A 17044-nucleotide genomic window follows, 5' to 3' on the forward strand; every position below is an offset into this window, starting at 1 on the left:
TAATGCTTTCAAATTTGAACTTCCCTGAAGGGCTAGTTTAGGAGGGCAGTGTTTGACACTGTTCTGATTCCACTTCTTGGGACTTGTGTCCCCTGGTTTCAAGGACCCCAGGCTGGGTGATTTTAAGCATTTTCAAGCATCTCAGCAAAACAATAATGCAGTTTTGGACTATGTGTTTGGGAGGCCTGGTTGTGAGCGGCATGGAGTTGGGGTTCGTGGGAAAGGAGACTAGGTCTGATTCATGATGCAGCATTTCCAGCCTATTAAATGTTCCAGGACAGATCCAGAGCCCAACCATGACCCCCAGATCCTTGCCCTGCCCCCACTCCGTTATGACCAAGGACTGGGCTGGGGGAGGGGACAAGGAGGGGGTGGGGTGAGCTTTCCAGGGATAAAGGATCCAGGCGCAGGAGAAGGTAGGGACACGTGTGGAGGTTGAATCGGCAGGAGCTGCAGCCAGATGGGGACCTGAAGGCCCGTCACTGTGGCAGGAGGCTGAGCAGGAGGGCAGCTGCGAGGCAGTGGGGCGCCAGCAGAGCGGTCTGGGCCCCTGAGCTCAGCCGGTCCCCATAGCGGTCCAGCAGCATCAGAGCCACACCATTGGTCCAGCCAAATCCCTCCTGGAGAAAGGTAAGGTCCATGGGGCAAGACCCCTGGGGCAGGCCCCCAAGTCCTCTTATGGGTTGTGGGATCCCCACCTAGAGGCCCAGGCCCCCCAGCCCCAGGGGTACCAGGGAGCACCAGTCGGGCTCCTCCCTGGGATGCAGCCTCCACAGAAGAAACTGAGGCCCAGAGAGGGGAGGTCATGGCCAGTTATGGGGACAGTACAGCCCCGAAGCTCCCTGGAGGATGTGGCCCACTCACCTGAACTTCATACTCCCCTCCACCACCTGGCTGTCCACCGTTGCTGATGTCATACTGAGGACAAGAGGATGAGCTTTAAGGTCAAGCCCTGCCCCAGCCCCCAACCCCAGGCCTCTAGGGAAGCAAGCAATGGGAGCCCCTTACAGGGAGAAGCTGCTCTGGCCAGCGGCTGAGCCCTGCAGTGCCCAAGAATGACCGCCAGGTGCCGCCACTGCCCCTGAATGTGCTGGGCACCGGCTTTGCAAAGTCTGACAATTAATTCCCCCATCTCGTTCTGGGCAGGAGGACTCTGAGGATCTTCTCATACAAGGCTTTTTTTTTTTTTTTTTTTTTAAGTCTTTTTCTGTTTTTTAATTTTTATTTTATATTGGATTACAGTTGATTAACAATGTTGTATTAGTTTCAGGTGTACAGCGAACTGATTAAGTTATCTATTCTTTTTTCAAGTTCTTTTCCCATTAAGGTTATTACAGAGTACTTAGCAGAGTTCCCATGATATACAGTAGGCCCCTGTTGGTTATCTGTGTTATCTATTTATTAAAAATTGGAGTATAATTGCTTTACAATGTTGTGTTTCAGCTTATATATATCCCTTCTCTCTAGAGCCTCCCTCCCTCCCACCCAGCCCCGATCCCACCCCTCTAGGTTATCACAGAGCGGAGCTCCCTGTGTCATGCAGCAGCTTCCCTCCAGCTCTCTATTTTACACATGGTAGCGACTTCACTTTCACATTTCACTTTCATGCATTGGAGAAGGAAATGGCAACCCAGTCCAGTGTTCTTGCCTGGAGAATCCCAGGGATGGGGGAGCCTAGTGGGCTGCCATCTATGGGGTCCCATAGTGTCGGACACGACTGAAGCGACTTAGCAGCAGCAGCAGCAGTGTATATATGGCAATGCTATTCTCGATTTGTCCCGTCTTCTCCTTCCCTCCCTGTGTCCACAAGATCATTCTCTATGTCTGTGTCTCTATACCTGCCTTGCCAATAAGTTCATTAGTACTATTTTTCTAGATTCCATAAATATGTATTAATGTATGATATGTTTTTCTCTTTGACTTACTTTACTCTGTATGACAGACTCAATGTTCATCCACATCATTACAAATGACCCAATTTCGTCCCTTTTTACTGTTAAGTAATATTCCATTGTATGCATGTACAACATCTCCTTTATCCATGCATCTGTGGATGGACATTTAGGTTGCTTCCATGTCTTAGCTATTGTAAACAGCACTGCAGTGAACATTGGGGAACATGTATCCCTTTGAACCATGTTTTTCTCTGGATATATGCCCAGCAGTGGGATTGCAGGGTCATATGATAGCTGTATTTTTAATTTCTTAAGGAACCTCCATACACCCGCTCCAGCATTTATGGTTTGTGGGGTTTTTGGTGATGGCCATTCTGGCTGGCGTGAGGTAATATCTCATTGTAGTTTTGATTCACATTTCTCTACTAATCAGCGATGCTGAGCATCTTTTCATGTGCCACTTGGCCATCTGTATGTCCCTTTTTTTTTTTTGGCTGGGGCAGGTAGTGTATGGGATCTCATTTCCCAGGCAGGACCCAAAATCGCCAGAGCCCCCAACCCAGGGAAGCAGATGTCTGAACCTTATTCTCCCAAGGATTGGAAGAGGCCCAGGTGCTAAGACCTCCTTCCTGGAACCAGAAGCCAAGCTGCTCTTAGTCTAGGTTGGCTTAAGGAGAGCGGAGGGTTGGTTCCCCTGACAGGTGGGGGCAGGAGTAACTGCTGAGAGGCTGAGAGAGCAGAGAAGCTAGAGAAAGGCCTCTGCATCCTTTGTTCTCGCCTCCCGAGTGCCAGGGAGGCCGAGCCTCTATCCTCGTGGGGTTGAGGTGGGGTAGGCCCCATCCCTGCCTCCCTACCTCTGATGACCAGGTCCTGCAGGGGGGCCCAGGCATTGGGGAAGTCCCATTGCTGGCCTGTCTTCTGGAGAGAGGTCGGGATTCCATACTGGTAGGTGAGGATCCGGCTGTCCTAGAAGGTTCCAGACATTATCATGGCTGTGGGTGGGGGCTGGACAGGGAGCCAAGAGGCTGGGCCCTCCTAAAGCCAGGTGACCCCTCCGGGGCCTTCTCTTCTCGGCTCACAGCCGCCCCCTTGTGGCCGAAGTGGGACCTGCAGGCTAAGACACTGGGTGGAGTTGGGATGTGTGGCTGCCACTTGCCAGAGGTCACAGGTCAGAGTCAGGGAGCAAGCAGGTGGTCCTGCCCCGGTGTAGCAGCCCACCATGCTGCCTCCTCACCTCCAGGTATTTCAGAGCCTTATCCACATCGTCCAGGTCAGACAAGCAGCCGGCCCAGAGGAGTGTGGTTAATGCGTAAAACTTACAAATCTTTGACGCTGAAGGACATATTAGAACCAGTCACCTTTCTCCTCGTCTCACAGGACAGCTTTCAGGGTGACCTAGCTCAGTTTCTGTAAATTTCAGTATTTCACAGCCTGGGAGTCATTCTCCTGGTGGCACTGGGTTTAGAAGGAGTAACCAGGGCCCCTCCTCGGACCCTACAGATACTCTCTACAAAGAACTGAGCAGGAGGAGGGCAATCTACTTCTAACTCCTCACCTCCTCCCTGAAGCCCTCCCTGCCTCCCCCAGGCAAACCGAGCTCATCCTCCACCCCCAGCTGCCCCGTCCTGCCCTTCACACCCCTTCGGACCCCGTGGTGACTGTTCACTCTGCTGCTGGGCTCCCTCTTGCCTGAGCTCCTGGGGCCAGGCCTCTGCTCAGGAACCATAATTGCTCCCTCTGATTCTGGCCCAGGCCTGTGCTCAGCATGGTCTGTTACGCACTTTCTCCCCTTTGGCTGAGGCTCAGAGAGGGCAGCCTTTTGCCCAAGGCTGCACAGCTCCTGTCCTCCAGCCCGGCCCCAGGGCCCTGGCACCCACTGCACAGAGCGCAGCTCCTGGGTCATGCATGTGCCGGCTTGGGCTGCTTCCTCACCAGCCCCCACTCAAAGGGAAAAACCTGAGCCCCATCCTCTGCTCCCCTCCAAATCTCCAACAGGCTGGCCTGTCTCCCACTAAACCCCCTCACCTGTGTAGTGCTGGGAAGGGATGAACAGAAAACACCTGACGTAGAGCAGCGAGCCCTGCTCTGACGCTCCCGCGCTCTCCCCGGGCACGCTCATCCACGTCTGCCTCACTGGAGAAAGCTGTTGGGGTTTCATCCACACCTGGGCCAGAACTGGGGGCCCTGAGCCTCTGGGCCTGGCTTCACGGTGGCCACAGAGATTTGGGGGGCACTGGGAGCCAGAGGAGACTGCCACCAGCTGGCTGCTAATCCTGGCTGCTGTATGGTGAGCACTGGGGTGCCGGGCTGAGGGGGTCCAGGCTCCTGCACACCGCTGCTCTTGCTGGGATTCTAGAGGCTGGCACGTGGGGGCCAGCAGACCAGACTCCCCATGGCCCAGGCCTGGACCAAGGCCACACGGCTGAGCAGCGCCAGAACCGGAGCCCAAGCCCGGGCTGCAGGGCCACCAGCCTCCGCTCCACACGGGCCCAGGGTGCCCGTGTCCTCTCTCCTGACTCCAGGTGAAGCCAGAGGTCCTCAGCCACCCCGAGCAGTTCTCGCTGATCTACTCAAGACACCCTTTATTGTGCCCGATGGGCGCTTTGTGGAGTTCCACTGGTGGCAAATGGCCGGGGACTGCAGGGGTGAATGAGGGGTTAATGGGGTGGGCGCCCTGACGTGGCCAGGGTATGCAGGACAGAGGGTGGCAATGGGTGATGCCTGAGCTCTCCTCCCCCAGGGACTCCTTGGGTGATGGAGGCTCTGCTCCTCTCTGAGGTGCCCGAGATGGTGAAGAGCATGCTGCAGAACTGACTCCCTGAAGTGGGCACCCCTCCCCATGCTGCCCCACAACCCCCTTCCTGAGACCTCCCAGGGCGGGGCTGGGGCGGGGCATCTGGGCTGAGGTGGTGCCCATCCCGGCTCCACAGCAGGGACCACATCGACACCTTGGCCTTAGAGCTGGACTTTTTTTTTGGCTGTGCTGGGTCTTAGATGTGACATGTGGAATCTTTCACTGGGGCACGCGAACTCTTAGTTGTGGCATGTGGGATCTAGTTCCCTGACAAGGGGTTGAACCTGGGCCCCCTGTACTGGGATGCCTGCATGGGTCAATCTTAGCCACTGGACCACCAGGGAAGTCCCTAGGGCTGGACTTTTGGGCTAAGAACAGGAGCATCTCCGTGAGCTCCGGGAGAAGAACTATGTCCTGAATCGCTATGAAGTCCCTTACGGGGGCCCCAGGGGAGAACCCACCTGGCCAGCCTCTCAATCTGTTGTATGTTCACTCCGGTTTGAGTGTCAGGACTTCCCTGGGCAGGAGGGTGGGGGACTGAGTCCCACCTCTCAGATGGTGAGCTGATAGCCCTGGGCGATTCAGGGCTGTGGCTCCCAGCTGAGCCAGCCTCCTGCCTGGGCATGGAGGGCCTAGAGCCCCAGTGCCAGGCCCCTCCGGGCTCCAGGAGTGCCGGTGACTTAGCTCCTCCTCTCAGATCGTGTGGGCTCCCAGGAAAGGGGTGTTGATCTGTGCTCTGGGGGCTGGATCACATCGACCCAGATGCTCATGTATCCTGGGCCAGGCCCTGCTCTGGGCCATACCTGGGGCAGGAGAGGCCCCAGAGGACCATGGGAGCAGGCAGGACACCACTGAGACCGGGGGCAGGGGCTGCATTCTGGTAGGAGGAGAGCAGAACACCCTGGCACTAGCTTCTTTGTAATTCAGCCTCCAGCCTGCACAACGCAGCACTGCCCCTCCTCCCAGAGCCAGGCCTGGAGCGAGACAAGGGAGCCTCAAGTCCCCCCCCCCACCTGCTCAAACCACAGCCACCTGTAGATCAAAACACGTCTTTTTTAAAATCCTCAGCTGCCTGAAAGATGTACATGGTTGGGGGTGGAGCTGAGACTACACACACGCGGTGGGGGGACTCCTGAGCGCCCTCAGACTTTGCACGTTTCTGCATTTCTGCACACGACAGCGATTTTTGCAGAAAGGTTGTGGAGGGTGCATCTGGGCCTGGCACCAGCCTGTGGCAGCTGTCTGTGGCTGCCTTTGTCCACCCAGGATGCCCAAACTCTTGTTCTCACCTCAACCACTGTGGCGGCTTCCTTTCCCCGTGAGAACAGGGACTCCCACAGCGCACAGAGGACTGGCCGTCTCCCTGCCTGGCCTTGAGTTCCAGGGCCACTGCCCAGTATTAGCAAAATTCACAGGCTCCCAGGTGATCCACTCAAGTCACACACCCTTTCTCCTGCCCAGGCTCTGTAATTAAGGGTATTAGCAATGTTTGTAAATCTCCATGAGAGAGGATTTCAACCAGAACTGGGCCCCAGGAGCCCCTGATTGAAGCCATTCAAGGCTGTGGGCTCCTGAGCCGCTCACTCTGCCATTCCAGGTCATCTGTGTATCACCTGAAGGTTTTGCTAGCCACAAGGGGTTGCAGACTCAAATTCCAGGACACAATTATGGGATGTAGTTGAGACTAAGGAACTCTAACTATGCAAGGAGGAAGATGCTTAGTGGGGCTGGGGTGACCAGAAAGCACATTCCTTTTTAAAAATTTGATTAATCAATTAATTACTTTGGCTGCTATGGTCTTAGTGGTAGCACTCGAAATCTTTGCATCATGCAGGGTCTTTCACTGTGGCGCACAGAATCTCTAGTTATGGCACACGGGCTCAGTAGTTGCCATGTGCTGGCTCAGATGCTCTGTGGCAGCTGAGATTCCTGGGACCAGGAATTGAACCTGTGTCCCTGGCATTGCCAGGTGAATTCTTAACCACTGGACCACCAGGGAAGTCCCCGGAAAACACACTCCTGTGTAACTGGGTCTCTGCTTCTGGCTAGTGTAGGGGAGTGTGGGGTCCTTTTTGCTAGATCTTCCAATTTCTCAACATAAGATGGAGATCCATAGTTTACATGAAATATTCCAATTTGTAAGTGTCTCGATGTCCCAAATTCTGACTGTACCTCTAGAAGTGCAAGCCTGTGAGTAAGTGAGGAGTAGGAAGAAGGAGACCTGAGCCCACTATAGGATTCCCTTTTCCCCACTGCGTCCAGAGCCCCACTGTTGAATGAGTCAGCCTGGATGCTCACTCCAAGTCATGTGTTGCCCTTAACTGTGTAATGTAATGTGTGTGTGCACACTCATGTCCAACTCTGCGACCCCTTGGACCACAGCCCACCAGGTTCCTCTGTCCATGGAATTTTCCTGGCAAGAATACTGGAGTGGGTCACCATTTCCTACTCCAGGAGATCTTCCCGACCCAGAGACCAAACCCACATCTCCTGTGTCTCTTGCATTGTCAGGTGGATTCTTTACCACTGAGCCACCTGGGAAGCCCTTTATAGTGAGATACTCTTAATACGTAAGGATGGAGATCCTTAATACGTAAAGATCTCTTGCAAATCAAAAAGGAAAAGTAATATTGTCATGCTTGGAAAAAATCTATAGAGTGACTGGATGGCCAAAAAACATGATGCTCTGTTCATTCTTTTTCTGGATCTGGTTCAGCTCTCAGCCCACAGGGACACAGCTCCTCACTGCCCTCTGTGCTCTGACCTTAGATGTTCTCAGCCAGGTCTCACCACTTAACTTGTCTGTCTAGTCCTTCTTGGCACATTTACAAGCAGATGCGTCACTGGTGGGAAAGATAATACTTAACTTATTCAGCTTTGGTTTTGCAGTGAAATGGCAGGCTACGTGGGGGAAGGACTGAGAGGGGGAACCCGAGAGGCAGCCCAGGCTTCTCTCAGCCCTCTCAGTAAGCCAACTCTGGCCCAAACTTGCACCCTCACGCAGTAAAATTGCTGCTCGACCCCCATTCTTGGAAGGCAGCTGGCAGGGGTGGGGGGTGAGTGGGAGGGGGAGAAAGGTTCTCCTTGCCTTGGTCCCAGAGTATTTCTTTGAGGAAGAAATACTGGTTTCCTTCTGTACTCTTCCCAGGGTAGCGATGTGACCAGCTTTTCTGAAGAGGTTGATTTCCCAGGCTCCCCTGTAGTGAGGGGTGACTGGGGACCCAGTTCTGACACACGCAAGTGAAAGCCACTGGAAGAGGCTCCTGGGAAAGCTCCTTCAGAGGAGAGACTCGGCCAGCTCTGCTTTTGGTCCTCTGCCCTTCCCCTTCCTGCCTTGAGCACAGATGAAGTGCTTGGATCTGCAGAAGCCACCTTGCAACCACAAGGCAATGAACGCAAGGCTGAAAACCAGAGGCTTAGATGGCAGAGCAGAAAGATGGAGAACCTGGGCTTGGGTTGTGCTGTGAGTCACACAGCCTTGTGTGCATGTTTTAGTCACTCAATTGTGTCCAGCTCTTTGAGACTCCACAGGTTGCAGCCCGCCAGGCTCCTCTGTCCATGGAATTCTTCAGGCAAGAATAGTGGAGTGTGTTGCCATTTCCTACTCCAGGGGACCTTCCCCACCCAGGAATCGAACCAGGGTCTCCCCCACAGCGGGCAGATTCTGTACCGTCTGAGCCACTTGGGAAGCCTTTATGGCCCTGGGCTCCCCTCAGATGAGAAAAAAAAAATGATTAGTTGTTTAAGCAGCTGGTGTTCAGATTTCTGTCCCTTCTGGCTGACTCCAGCTCTGGCAGGTCCTCTTCCAAGGCGTTCCGGTCAGTACTTTCTCCCTCATTCCTAGCTCAGTGCCCTCCTGGCCCGGCAGGGTGGCAGTGCCGCTGCCTGCCTGGCCTAACCTCAGTCCAGCTCTTTGTGGAGGGGCAGATCAGTCCAAATAGGACCAATCCCAGCACACCGTCCGCACAGTCTTGGAACCGAACCCCAGACCCCCTGCGTCCTCATCGGCACTTGTGCCAACAGCTCCTGGCCTCCCCACGGGCAGTGGAGCCGGGGTGGTGTGTGACTACGGATGGAAAGTGACGCTTGCAGCTCTGGGGGTGCTGGCGATGTTCTGTTTCATGACCCACGACAAGGTGTTTGGTTTACATGATCTGTTCACTATCGTTTGTGTTTTATGGACGTTCCCACTTTGCATCTTAATTCACAGTAAAATCATTTGAAAATTTCAGAGGCCATTGGTCAGCTGGATTTGGCCTATTTGGACAGGAGGGGGAGGGTCGGCGGTGGCCGCAGGCTGGACGGTCCAGCAGCGGCCTGAAGAGCCAGCAAGTGGCACCTCCTGGGGAGGGGCAGGGTGAGCGGGCAAGACTGAGCCTTCCATGGAATTGAGTGTCAGCCAGTTCATTCTCTTAGAATAGCTGCACACCTGCAAATCAGCAGTTTCTGTTGTGGTGAGAAGTATTAAAAAAACAAATGAAAGGGCGAGCTTGCCTCTGACACGCCAGACGCACGGCCCCGAGACTCATGCCACCGTCTGTCACCGCCCACGCGCCTTCCTCGATCCGTGCTGCTGGCACATGTAGGGCCCGTGACCTGTGACCCCACTCCAGCCCCCCAGGGCCACGGAGCCAAGCCTGCCTCTGAGTGGGGGTCTCAGTCACACACGGGCTCCCCGTACGGGCAAGTCAGGTGACCATTCTGAGCCTCAGTGTCCTCATTTGTGAAGTGACGCTATTATCTCTCCTGCAGGCGTGTTGTAAAAATTAGACGTGATGTGTTTTCAGGTACAGAGAGTCAGCCAAGGGCAGCGTCTGCTGTGTTTGTGAGTGGAGATGCCCTAGTTTAGTCCATCCCAGCAGCGGAGGGGAGGGAGCGGGACTGTTCTCTTCGAGGCCCCCTGCGGGCTTCACACCTTGTGGATGAGGGTCCCCGAGGGCTCGAGGGAAGGTAAGGTTAAGCTTCCCTTAGCCCCCACCCTCCCCTGGAAGACCTCCTTGTCAGCCACTCCCCATGAGGCTGTCCTTCCAGACCCTTCAGCTCTGAGCCTTGTATGACACAAACCTGCAGGGGGTGGTAGGCCAGCAGGTGTCCAGCGGAGTGAGCATCGTGCCAAGAAGAACTGGTGGTTGGACAAGCAAAGACCAATCTCCAGGCAACAAAAGAGGGCTGTTCTGGGGGCCTCGAAATCTGGGTAGAGTGAAGGGTGGCAGGGAGGCTGCTCAGAGCCAGCCACCCACAGCGGCCTGCAGCCCAGCATGGGGCCGTGGAGACCCTGGACTGGAAGGCTTCAGGATTCCCCGCAGAAGGCCTCCTGCGGCGCTCACAGCCCAGGCTCATGGCTTGTTAATGGCTGCATTCCTCAGGCTGTCTCTCTGCCGCTCCACTTCTGGGGTTTCCTGCAAGAAGGATGTGGTTTGGTCAGCCTGGAAAGGATAGGCCTGGAAGGATCTTCTGACATTGAAAGTTCCAGGCTCTACAAAGAAAGACATGTGGATGGCCATTAGGCACAGGAAAAGATCCTCAACATCACTAATTATTAGAGAAATGCAAATCAAAGCTATCTCACACTGGTCAGAATGGCCATCATCAGAAAGTCTATGAGTAACAAATGCTGGGGAGGGTGTTGGAGAAAGGGAACTCTCCTACAGCTTCAGTGGGGATATAATTTGGTGCAGCCACTATGGAGAATCGTATGGAGAGCCCTCAGAAAACTAAAAATAGAATTACCATATGACTCAGCAATCCCACGCCTGGGCATATACCTGGACAAAACTGTAATCAAAAAGATACATGCAGTCTAAGTTCATAGCAGCACTGTTCACAGTAGCCAAGATATGGAAACCTAAATGTCTGATGAGTGGATAAAGAAGATGTGGTGTATATATATACACAATGGAATAGCACCCAGCCATTAAAAAAGAACAAAATAATGCCATTTGCAGCAACATGAATGGACCTAGAGATTATTACAGTAAGTGAAGTAAGTCAGAAAGAGAAGGCCAAATACTGTATGATATCACTTATATGTGGATTCTAAAATATACCACAAGTGAACCGGTCTACAAAACAAACAAGACTCACAGACATAGAGACCAGACGTGTGGCTGCCAAGGGGGCGAGGGGTAGGGAGAGGGATGGATCGGAAATTTAAGGTGGGTAGATGCAAACTATTGCATTTAGAATGAGTAAACAAGGCCCTACTGTATAGCGCAGGGAACTATAGCCAATCTCCTGGGATAAACCGTAATAGAAAAGAATGTATCCATGTCTATGTCTAGGGGTCATTTGCTGTACAGTAGAGATTGGCACAATGTCGCAAATCAATTATACATCAATTAAAAAGTTCCAGGCTCTGCTCTACAAGCGGCAAATCAGTGGAGGGTGCTCTGGACACGAGGACAGTGAAAGTGAAGTCGCTCAGTCGTGTCCCACTCTTTGAGACCCCATGGACTGTAGCCTATCAGGGTCCTCTGTCCATGGGATTCTCCAGGCAAGAGTTCTGGAGTGGGTTGCCATTTCCTTCTCCAGGGGATCTTCCCGACCCAGGGACTGAACCTGGGTCTCCCGCATTTCGGGCGCACCGTTTACCGTCTGAGCCACCAGGGAAAGTTAATTCCTAGGTCTGAGTCTCCAAAGAGGCGATGGGTCTGTGTGGGGCAGATGGGGCTGAGTCACGACTCCTCCTTAGCAGGCATACCTGGCACCCTGTACTTCAGCTTACGAGAAACTCAAAGAGTATTGAAAAGTTGGGAGTGTAATGGCAAGAAACACGTGAATGCCTGCCACCTGACTTTGCCCTGTTTTCGTCTTTGTTTTTAGAGCTGAAACAGGTCCCTGCTTGCATTCCTGACCCTCCCAGGCATCACCGCTCTTCTGAATTTGCAGTGTCCTATTCTCATGCACGCCTTCATACTTTTGCTGTATGTATCGACAAACCACATGTAGTATTAGCTTTGCATGCTACCTTTCACTGTGGTAAAACACATAAAATAAAATTTCCCATTGAACATTTTCACCGTGGTTTATTGCACGCTTCAGTGGCACTAAGTACATTCCCATTGTTGGGTAACATCACCACTGTCCAGCTCTAGAAATTCTTAATCTTCCAAAACTGAAACTCTGTGTCCATTAGTCAATAAGGTTCCTATTCCCTGCTCCCCCACAACTTCTGGAAACCATCATTTTACTTTCTATCACAATGAATTAATGGTTCTTGGTATGAATAGAATCATATAATGTTTTCCTTTTGTGTCTGACTTATCTCACCTAGCATAGCATCTTCAAGGTTCCTGTATGTCGTAGCATGTGTCAATTTCTTTCCTTTTAAAGGCTGAGTAAATTTCATTGCATATGTCAGCCACGCTTTGTTTATTCATTCATTGATGGACATTTGGGTTGTTGCCACCTTTTGGCAACTGTGAATAATGCAACTGAACACAGGTATTTAAGTATCTGTTCAAGTACTTGCTTTCAGTTCCTTTGGGGACATACACAAAAATGGAATTGTTGGATCATATGGTAATTCTGTGTTTAATTGTTTGAGGAACCCCCTACTGCTTCGCTTGTTTTAAAATCTTATGTACTATGTATGGAGGGTATTGTACTGTGTCATTATCAATTCATTGCTTTTTTTTTTCTTTGGTGCTTGCATGTTTCTCAGTTTCAGCCGTATTAATACATAGATCTAATCTGAGAATCTGTGTCCTTTAACTTACAAGTATTGTCATTACTTGGACTTATTTTTACCATCTTATTATCTTGTGCTCCTCGATCTTCTCATGGGTGTTTCTTTTTTGTTTTTCTCTTGTTTCCTATATCAATCGAATCTAGTGAGCCTTTTTTATTTTTTTATCTGTTTTATTTTTTGGCGGGACCACTCGGTAGGCAGGACCTGAGTTCACCACGCAGGGATAGAACCCGTGTTCCTTGCATTGGTAGGCAGATTCTTAACCACTGGACCATCAGGGAAATCAGAGCCTCTTTTGTTATTTTTTTCTACTTTTATTCCTTCCTTCTTTCATTCATTTTCTTGGAAATTGTAGGTTTCATTCCTACTCTTTAGGGCTCCTCTCCCCTTCTTTTCACATGTACAGTGATTCTAGTTAATTAGGAACATGGCCGTCCCCTGATGGGGGAAGGGCCCTTGGAATACTTCGATCGCCTCCTCCACCTTCCATAGCACCATCCAGGGTTGTGGGTCTGCCTTAGTTTTCACACCTCCAACTCACTGCCATCACAGTTGCAGTTTTCCACGGTTGGTGTTTATATCCATTTACCCACATGTCTACCAGAGTGTATTTGCTCTCTTCATTGCTTTTTAAAAAAAATTTAAGTGTAGTTAATTTTTAATATGTTAGTTTCAAGTGTACACCAAAATGATTCAGTTGCATATATATATATATATAATTTTTTTCTTTTTCAGATTCTTTTCCATTACAGGTTATTACAAGACACTGAGTATAGTTCCCTGTGCTAAGCAGTAGGTCTGTGTTGTTGCTCTTCACGGCTTTTTTACATCTCACACCTTCTGAGTTCCATTTCCTTTCTCTTAAAATAAATGTGCTGGCAGCCCTAACCCGGTGATGTTATGGTGAAGTCTTTTCCGTCTTCATCTGAAAGGTCTTTATTTCACTTTCACTCCTTGCGTTGGGTTGTCAGCAACGCTGGCCACCAAGTTCTGTCCATCCCTGTGATGGCCATGTCACTCCTCCCAAGGAGATGGAGTTTATTTCCCCTGCCCTTAAACATGGGCTGGCCTTGTGACTTGCTTTGATCAGTAGAATGTGGAAGTGACCCCGTGCCAGGTCCAGCCTTAGGTCATAAGAAGACTGACTGATTCCACTTTTACCCAGTTGGGGTCCAAGCACCATGAAGCTAAGCCCAGTTGCCCCACTGAAGAGATAGAGGGGGCCTGGAGCATGACGATGACAAGGGGCCAGAGAGTCACCTGCAATCCCACCCCTTCCGCTGAGGGCCTTCGTGTGAGTGAAGCTGCCTCGTTTCTTCCAGTCTCAGATGGGCCACCCTAGACAAGGCCACACAGAAGGTAAAATGAGCTGTCCCCCCTCTGTCAAATTACAGAACTGTGAGTGAATACACAGGGGAGGTTGCCTTAAGCCACTATATTATGGAGAGGTTTGCTATGCAGCAAGAGCCAACTGGAGCCCTCTTGAGTGGTATTTTAGGGGAGTTTGAACTCCAGGGTGAGATAGTTTTTGTCAGCACTTTGAATGTAGCATGCCTCTGACTTCCGTCTTCTGTTCTGCCATCGAGAAGGCTGCTGTGAATTGTTTTCCTGTGTAGGTAATCTGTCAGGTGGTTTAAAATCATCTGTCTCCATTGGTCTGCAGTTTCTCTAAAACATATCTAGTAGAGTCTCCTTTTTCTTTTTCCTGTCAGAAATTATGCTGATATTCCTGCTTCTGCCTTCTCTTCCTCTTACTCCTACAAATATTTTTGGAGTATGTATTATGTGCTAAATACTATTCTAAGTGTTGGGAATTAAACTGTGAACAAAAGAGAGGAAGACTCTATTCTCATATGGGGGGGAGACTCTGTTCTCAGTCACAGCCTGAGAATGACGCCAGCGTGCAGAAGAGCAGAGCTGAGGTTTTGGGAAAAGCAAAACTTGAATGCATGGTTGAAACCTGCATCGTGCCATACCCAAAGGCAGCCCTACTCATTATATTTTCAGTAACATAGCGATCATTGCCCCTTGTTTCTTTCTTTTCTTTTAATAAATATTTTTAAATTATTTTGTTTATTTATTTACTTTTGACTACATTGGGTCTTTGTTGCTGTGCTCAGGCTTTCTCTAGTTGCGGAGAGTAGGGGCTACTCTCTAGTTATGGTGTGAAGCCGTCTCACTGCGGTGGTTTCTCTTGTTGCAGAGCACAGGCTCCAGGGCACACGGGCTCAGTAACGGCAGCCTGTGGGTTCTAGAGCACAGGCTTAATAACTGTGGTGCACAGGCTTGTTAATAGTTGCTCCTCGGCATGTGGGATCTTCCCAGGCCACGGATCCAACTGGTGTCCCCTGCGTTGCAAGGTGGATTCTTAACCACTGGACCACCAGGGAAACCCTGCCCATGGTTTCTTAAGATAGTTTAAAAAAAAAAATTATTTAGCGGCACCAGGGCTTGGTTGCGGCGCGCAGGATCTTCGCTGCCGTGCGGGATCTTGGTTGCAGAGGACAGGCTGGACTCCCCCGTTGTGGCGCTCTGCCTCGGTAGTTGTGGTGCGTGGGCTTAGTCGCTCCACAGCATGTGGGATCTTAGTTCCCCTACCAGGGATCGAACTCGCATCCCCTGCATTGCAAGGCAGATTCTTAACTACTGGACCACCAGGGAAGTCCCTTAAGACAGTTTTAAATGGATTTTTATGCCATTTACAAGTGAAACGGTACTAACTGATACCTATCCCAGCCCAGCCTGATCCAGATGTCCTTCCTCTGTGAAACTTTACATCCATCTTTTCATTTAATTTATTTTAAAATTAATTAATTGAAATTTCTGTTTCTATTTGATCTTGTTCCAAAAAAGAAAGAAAAAAAGATATAAGTACATTAACAAAGATGGATAAAACACAGGTAGCATAGTTTAGAAGTGTTACTATTCTTACCAAACCTGAAGAGGCATATGTTTCATTAACTCTGAAAAATTATCAATTGTTATCTCTCAGTAACGCCTTGGCCATTCTCTTTTGAAATTCCTGTTAGACAAACGGTAGACCTTCTCATCTTATTCTTTGCGTCACTTAACCTCTTTTTCGTAATTTCTATTTCTTCTTCTTCCTCTGGGTAATATTCTTAGACCAGTTTCCCAATTCACTATTTTTCTCTTCATTTGTATTGAATCTGGTGTTTAGCCTATTTATTGAATTGTATATTTCAGTTATTTTTTCATTTCTGGAAATTCTATTTGGTTTTTTTACATCTATTCATAGTATTTTATTCTTTTCTTATGCTTTCAATGCCTTATATGCATCTAGACATTTTAATGATATCTATTGTATAATATCTTTAGTCTTCATATAACATCTCAGATGCTTGAGAGTCTAATTTTGAGGTTAAGTCCGCTGAGTCTTTCATTATGATGGCTTATTTCCTCTTCCTTTCTTTTTTCCTTTCTTTCTTTCTCTTTCTCTTTTCCTCCCTCCCTCCCCTCTCCCCCCGCCTCCCTCTCTTCCTTTCTCCTTTCTTTCTTTTTTGTAATCTGGGTTGCAAGCTCATGTTCAGTGGGGCTTTATCCTTTGGGATTCCATGTGATCTGGGTTGAGAGCATGATATTCCAGAGTTACTTTGTGATTGCTTCTTTTAGGAACCCCAACAGTATCACTCACTATGAGAAGTTTTTTTTTTTTTAATGTTATTCTCTTGTCTTGTTGCTGGATCCTATTTAAATAATTATGAAGACAGCATCAACTCAAGCCCCAAACAGGAAACACAGACCTATGTTTAGAAATTCTAAACAGGAGAATTTCATTTTCTACCCAGAACCCAAGCTGAGACATCCTTTTTTGCTATGTTCCTGGACTAGGGAAGATTTGCTTCCCCAGATCACCTTTTCATTGAGGCTGTAACTCTCTGAGGACTATGGATCTAGGTGAGGACTCAGCTCCATCTTTCTACTTCACAGCCCTTGGGTATTATTGATTACCTTGCAGGGTAATTTTCTAAGTGATACGAGAACTAGAAGCATGTTCTGTTCTACTGAAGTGCCTCCGAAGGGGCTCCTGGAGGCTCCTGGATGGGGGCTGGTCATCAGAAAGACCAACCAATGATGAGAAGCTTGGAATTTTCAGCCCCACCCTCATCTTCCAGAGAGGAGGCAGGGGCTGGAAATGAAGTTAATAATTGATCATGCCTATGTCAGGATGCCTCCATAAAATCCCAATAGTACATATGGAGCTTGGAGAGCTTCCAATTAGTGAACATATGCACACGGGGAGGTTCTTTAGCAAATTTATTAAACCCAAAAAGGGGGATTGTTGAACTTCAGATCAATGCCAGTTAGTCAGAAGCACTGGCATCTGAAGAGTGTGTGTGTGTGTGTGTGTGTGTGTGTGTGTGTGTGATGGTGTGGCAGTCTTGTGGGACTGAGCCCTTAAGCTGTGGGACCTGATGCTATTTCTGGCTAGTGTCAGAACTGAGTTAAATTGTAGGACAAAAGCTGAGCGCCGAAGAATTGATGCTTTTGAACTGTGGTGTTGGAGAAGACTCTTGAGAGTCCCTTGGACTGCAAGGAGATCCAACCAGTCCATTCTGAAGGAGATCAGCCCTGGGATTTCTTTGGAAGGAATGATGCTAAAGCTGAAACTCCAGTACTTTGGCCACCTCATACGAAGAGTTGACT

The 17044-nt window shown here is 49.8% G+C and overlaps 1 protein-coding gene and 1 long non-coding RNA gene across 2 annotated transcripts; one reads left to right on the top strand and one right to left on the bottom strand.

The window, feature by feature from the left end:
• Nucleotides 1–330: 330 nt before the first annotated feature.
• Nucleotides 331–3871, bottom strand: LOC147357549 (uncharacterized). Its single transcript, XM_086339563.1, has 4 exons — nt 3677–3871; nt 2750–2861; nt 865–918; nt 331–620 (listed from the first exon to the last, which is right to left on the bottom strand). The coding sequence occupies exons 1-4, from the start codon at nt 3796–3798 to the stop codon at nt 480–482; spliced, it is 429 nt and encodes a 142-aa protein (XP_086195689.1). The 5' UTR covers nt 3799–3871; the 3' UTR covers nt 331–479.
• A 54-nt stretch (nt 3872–3925) lies between these two features.
• LOC147357550 (uncharacterized) lies at nt 3926–12293 on the top strand. Its single transcript, XR_015141925.1, has 3 exons — nt 3926–4182; nt 9477–9639; nt 11512–12293. It is a non-coding gene; the product is annotated as an uncharacterized LOC147357550 (long non-coding RNA).
• Nucleotides 12294–17044: the final 4751 nt, after the last annotated feature.

The sequence above is a fragment of the Bos grunniens genome, chromosome 15 (assembly GCF_055505025.1).
Source record: "Bos grunniens cultivar Pamir isolate PY7600 chromosome 15, Bosgru_T2T1.0, whole genome shotgun sequence".
NCBI classification, from domain to species: Eukaryota; Metazoa; Chordata; class Mammalia; order Artiodactyla; family Bovidae; genus Bos; species Bos grunniens.